At 45.2% G+C, this 6159-nt stretch overlaps 1 protein-coding gene across 1 annotated transcript; it reads right to left on the bottom strand.

Annotated features, from left to right (window-relative positions):
* Nucleotides 1-278: 278 nt before the first annotated feature.
* LOC123078036 (uncharacterized) lies at nt 279-5372 on the bottom strand. Its single transcript, XM_044500425.1, has 7 exons — nt 5300-5372; nt 2563-2993; nt 2270-2468; nt 1802-1973; nt 1451-1577; nt 1281-1353; nt 279-780 (listed from the first exon to the last, which is right to left on the bottom strand). Exons 1-5 carry the CDS (start codon nt 5370-5372, stop codon nt 1571-1573), a joined length of 882 nt encoding a protein of 293 aa, XP_044356360.1. The 3' UTR covers nt 279-780; nt 1281-1353; nt 1451-1570.
* Nucleotides 5373-6159: the final 787 nt, after the last annotated feature.

The following is a 6159-nucleotide window of genomic DNA, read 5'->3' as shown; positions in this document are numbered from 1 at the left end:
GATGCTATGGGAAAAGAAATGGAGGCAATTATCTTCTTGGGTCATTTTTTTTTGCATGGTGGGCGCAGAGAGAAACGATGAGCATTTTTACTTGTGTGTATGTTTACTGAACCTGATACTAGCACGAAGAACAGTGTACGAGAAAAGGAAGTATCTTGTACGGCCCGTGTTGTCGTTTTAGTGTGAAAGACTGCCTATAAAAAGATATTTATGCTGTAAGTTATTGACATTTACATTATAAGTTATTAACCTACGATAAATCAGGGAAAGGAAAGGGATGTTCTTCAAATCATGTTACCATTGCTTAGATACCTTTGCGGTGCTTTCAATTGAAGTTTTTCATCTCTTACTCATCCCTGTACAGGTTAGATTGTCTATGGAAATATGTCAACCTGAATATCACCCTTGCTGTTCTGTGGTTCTTGTGATCTGAGAATGAATTTCTCCTCCTACAGAAAAGCACAAGAAAAAATTAGGAGTAGCGAGAGAAATGAGTTGTTCCTTGCTAGTAAGAGGTGGTAAACTGATGTAAAAATAATGACAGCTGCTGATTTCTTTGAACAATGCTCGAAAGGAGTACCAGAAAATAATGGTAGCTGCTAAAAGGGGGTAAACTGATGTAAAATAATGGCTGCTGCCGATTTCTTTGAACAATGCTCGAAAGGAGTACCGAAAATAATGGCAACTGCTAAAAGGGGGTAAACTGATGTAAAATAACTCAGCTTCGGAAGGACTAATCCGGAGCTGAGTTCTGTCTTGTGGGTCTATTTCAACTACGACCTGCAAAAATGGTCAAAAGGAGTAGCAGGCACCAGATTAGAAACCTAAAAATTTATAACTAAACAAAATCATAATTTATGAGAAAAAAATTGAAGATGACACCACAAGTACTAAAAAATGGGACAACACATACAAGCATGCATATTTCATATAAAAAATAAATTATGGTGGGTAACAGAGAAAATTCAGCACACCAATGTCTCATCAAGGATTAGCTAAGAATTCTCCTAGCTTAATGCTCATGTATATACCAATAGACTGTGCTCTATCTCTGTTGTTTGAATAATGTTCAGAGCAACAGTATCTTTGCACAAATGTTTAGAATTCATACAATAATTTGCTACAGAAAAACAAAACGATTTTCAGAGAATTAGCTCATTCTCTTAACAATGAAATCTGCTGATTCTCTTAACATGTCTGAACTGACGTCGTTATTTAGAATTCAGCTGGCTACATATTTTTTGCTCTGCATGTCTGAACTGAATAAGTGAAGATGCTACCTGCAGCAGGGAAGGGAGCCATTGACAGTCAGCAGGCAGCAGGGACCTTGTGCAGTGCTCGTCATGCCAGCTGCTGCTGATGCTTGGAAACGAATGAATAAATTGCAAATCTTTGAGGCTAAACAGATGAATGGGGAGCATCGAAAGGGGCCGACCGAACCGGACCAGACCTTGGGAGTCGACGCCGATGGAGAACAGTGTACTATGTACAACATGATTACACTTTGATGGAAGTCAGGCGAACTTGAGGCCAGCATACACCGCAGCGTCGCCCAGCTCCTCCTCGATCCTCAGAAGCTGTTCCAATTAGAAAAAGAAAAAACTGTTAGTGTGACTTTTTTTAAACAAACAAAACGCTGCTAAAACAAAGCATGAACAAGATAATGCTTGAATGGACAGATTACACTAAACGGAATAATGAACCATGGGATTAAATAATTTATTAAATCATTTGCAAGAAGGTTTTGGCCAAAAAAGGAGCCGGCATTGCTTTAGCACCACATACAAGAAGAGCTACTTGCCTGGTTGTAGTATTGTACTTGGCAAGACGCTGTGAACGGCAGGGAGCCTCGGTGTTAATCTGAACTTGTTGCGGATGAAGAAACAGCGGTGAGTCAGTCAGTCCCGCCTCCGGCATCGATCCAAAGGAGCAACAGTTTCTTTGCAAATGTTCAGAATTCATACAATAATTTGCTACAGAAAAACAAAACAATGTTCAGAGAATTAGTACATTCTTTAACAATGGCATCTGCTGATTTCCTTGCATAGTGTTCAGTATTTATAGAATAACTTGCTACAGAGAAACAAAACAAGCAAGCTGTGCTGCTCCCTGTCAAATCATCTTCTTCCTCATGCTAAAAACAAAAAAGATTTTCAGAGAATTAGCTCATTCTCTTAACAATGAAAGCTACTGATTTCTTTGCAAATGTTCAGAATTCATAGAAATAATTTGCTACAGAAAAACAAAACAATGTTCAGAGAATTAGTACATTCTTGAACAATGGCAGCTGCTGATTTCCTTGCATAGTGTTCAGTATTTATAGAATAACTTGCTACAGAGAAACAAAACAAGCAAGATGTGCTGCTCCCTATCAAATCATCTTCTTCCTCATGCTGAAAACGAGCAAGCTGTGCTCCGACGGCATCATCAGAGCAGAGCTGCCAAAATCGCCATCCCTGTGCTGCTCCCTGTCAAATCTGGGTGTTCGTGAGCTCGGAGACGGTGGCCGCTGTCAGCCATGGACTCATCAGAAGGAAGAGGGGAGGGGGATGTGGGTAGTACCTGGAAATCCTCGGAGGCGACGCCGACTCGCGGACACCGTTGGGGAGCTTGGTGATGCGGGTGGGGACGACGCACGGGGGGAGGTCCAGCCCGGGTAGGAGGCGTAGGAGCTAGGTCGAGCACGCCGCGGAGGCCGTATGGTGCCTGACAGGCACCGCTCGCCGTATTGGCTGCTTCCGCCCCTGGACCTCGCGGAGCCCGTGCAGTCGCTGCGCCTCGCCGTATTGGCCGCTGCTGCACTTTGATCTCACGGCGCTCGTGCGGGCGCGGCGCCTCGCCGTATTGGCCACCTCCCTCGCGGCGCTCGTGCGGGCGCGGCTCCCGCGCTGACCTCGCGGCGCTCGTGAGGCGCCTCGCCGAGGAGGGGGCAGCAGGGCAGCTGCAGTGGAGGAGGGGATGGAAAGGGGAAAGGGAATAGGCGGACGGCTGGGCTTTCCAGAAAAGGAAAAAAAACTAGAAAGGGAAAGGGAATAGGTGGAACGACGAGCGCGGTCGGAATCGATCGCTCGCCAAGGAGTCGTTTCGAAAGTATACTTTTACAAGGATAGAGTTATGCACTTATTCTGATCCAACTAGTACAGGGTAATTTGGAAAGGCATCTGGTAATCAGAGGATGTACTTTTACGAGGACCAAGTTATGCACAACAATACTAATTACTTTTTATAACAATTGCAATTCAATATTATGTGGCAGTAATACTAGCATGCAGCCAGTATACATCTTTAATATGTTACCATATTTTCTAAGAATTTTACTAGCAGAGAGGCTGGGACTTGTGCATGCACGCAGTAACCATTTTAATATTGTTACTGAGCAGTCTTTGTGTCCACGTAGGACGACTGATGTGTGTGCATTCACTCGGTCGTCCACACGTCCTTTTTCACCACACGGGGGGCTGGTGTGTGGGCGTTTAGCAATTCGCCCACACATTAATTTTCACGCACGCAAAGGGGCTGGTGTGTGGCGTTTATCACTTCGCCCACACGCTCGTCTCCTCGCTCATACCCAAAGGTGTCAGTTGTCATGTGTTTCTGCAGGGTACATGGCAACTGCCCTAGCTTTGCTTGTAAGCAGATGGCAACTCTCTTTTTCCCGAGTTGACATGTGTTTTTGCATGGTACATGGCAATTGCCCTAGCGTGCACGTAAGCAGATGTCAACTCTTTCTTTTTACATGGAAACATTTTTCAAAAATCCATGGACATTTTAGTATTTACGATTTTGTTTTGTTTTTTTTATGACTTTTTCGGATTTTTCAACATCGAAGAAGGATGTTTTTTGTCTTCGGCAAACGAGCGAGCCAGCATGCGTTAGGCTGCCCCAAGTGCGGCCACATGAGCGCCCTTCGCGAACGGGCGCCTAAAGCGCCGTATAGGATCTCCCTGATTCCTATTCGTCGTATTTTGAGACTATGTCGACCTATCGCATAGGCAATCGACTTCGGCTGGCCCATTACATAGATTTAACATTTCAATTTTGGGATTTTGACCGATTTTGGGAATTTTACCGATTTTCGTTTCTTACTAGTTTTCGGATTTCAATTGTTTTTTCTTTTTCTTTTTATTTCTTCGCTTTTCATGTTTCTTTTTTTCTTTGCTACTTTCCTTTTTCACATAAATTATAAATTTTCAAAATTATTCAAATTTTCAAAAAATATTCATTTTTTTCAAAATATATTCAGCATTCCGGAAATTTTTCTGCGCCCCATTTGTAGTTTAGAGCCTCTTGGAGTATACTTGAAATCTTATTTGACAGTTTTCAACCATTTTGAATCTCGTTAAAGGCTCAATTTATTTTTAGTTTGAATCCCTTTTTTGCGGAATGTCCTAAGTCCATATTTTAAGTATCACAAGTCCTTGCATCTAAACCTCATGTATATCAAAACCTTCTTCCTCCTGCATCCATCAGCGATGCACCGTGAGCAAAACTCGATGATGTTTTGGTCCTCCGCCTCGGAGAAGCAAACTTGTGTAAACACACAGGAGCTTGTAGAAGTAGTGGCCAGTAAGTTGTCCATGTAGATCGTAAGACGCCAGCGCCCAGAATGTGCTTAGTAAATTGCCACCCCATAGAAGAAGACACAAAAAAGAGCTTGTAGATACTCCAAAGACCATGAACCTTGGTCGAATCCAAGCGGATCCATGGGGACCAAATTCGACTGGATCCAGGAAGATCCATTGAAGACACACCTTCACACGCTCTCCACCTGCGCTAAACACAATGACTGGATCTGGGTAGGATGGGAAGGAAATTATTCATAAACTAGGACAATACCGCCTCCTCGACGTTCCGACAAAGGCACAAAGACTCCCTAATATCAGCCTAAACCAAGACGCCCATGACATTGTACACCAAATCTGGCCAAAGTTCGAGCCCGCCTCCATCTAGGACCCCTTCTCCGGGAACCTCAGGATGTCGTCGTCCCAGGAAGCATCGCCAACGAGGGCCAGTAATCTAGAACCACCGTTGACCAGCCACACATCCACTCCACTGCAACTGGCTAACTCCACCACATCAAGCTCTCGGACAGACATATCCCCCCCCCCTTGGTCGCCTACGACATCATCTCACGACATCGAGAGGGTTGGAGCGCTGGCCAAATTTCCTTATACCAAAACCCGGCAGTCCAAAGCTCGTCTCCTATGTCAGACCGATGGCACCGCATGGTGCCGCTCTAACGGGCCGCCTAGTGCATTAATCCGGCTATTTAAGTCGACCACCAGCACTGAAATCCTACCTGTCCATATTCCCCCTTCCCGTCCACCAGCGCCGCCACTTTCTAATAATCGGCTGCTACCACTAGTAGCCATGGCCCCATGTCGTCGGGTAAGGAGCTACCCATATCTAACACTGGAGCACCGGTTGCAGCTCCTTGAGCAGATCCGGGCAAGGCGCGAAGCCCGGATCGCCGCGGGCTATCTCCGGACGCGGTGGATCCAGAGGAGGACTTGGAGGTCGAGGAGGATGAGGAGGGGGAGGGTGCGGAGCAGGAGAAGGGCAAGGAGGATGTGGGGGACGCTAGGGACGCGGATCTGCAGGTGGAGCAGAGGTGATCCTCGGTTCCCTCTGGTCGGAATTGGAGGCGGAGGCTGATACGTCTCAAATGTATCTATAGCTTTTTATTGTTTCAAGCTATTATATTATCAATTTTAGATGCTTTGTATGCAATTTTAAGTCATTTTTGGCGACTAACCTATTAACTCAGTGTCCAACACCAGTTCCTGTTTTTTTTGCATGTTTTTTGTTTGGTAGAAAATCAATACCAAAAAAAGTCCGAACACGATGAAACTTTACGGTGATTTGTTCTGGACCAGAAGGGACCCTAGAAGCTTTGGGAGGAGGCCACAAGGCATAAGAGAGGGCCAAAAGCTCACACGCCGCGCCCCTAGGGGGCGCCACCTGAGCTTGTGGGCCCCATGTAACTCTGTTTGACCTATTTCCACTTCTATAAATTCCCATAAATCCCAAGACCAATAGAGAGCCACCCAAAAGAATTATTCTACCCCCGCAAGCTTCTCTTCTTCCGTGATCCCATCTAGAGGCCTTTTACGGTACTCTACCGGAGAGGGAATCAATCATGGAGGGCTTCTACATCAA

Source organism: Triticum aestivum, chromosome 1B (assembly GCF_018294505.1).
Source record: "Triticum aestivum cultivar Chinese Spring chromosome 1B, IWGSC CS RefSeq v2.1, whole genome shotgun sequence".
Lineage (NCBI taxonomy): Eukaryota > Viridiplantae > Streptophyta > Magnoliopsida > Poales > Poaceae > Triticum > Triticum aestivum.
The sequence above is the reverse complement of the archived record's forward strand: the minus strand, read 5'-3'. Positions and strand labels throughout refer to the sequence as shown.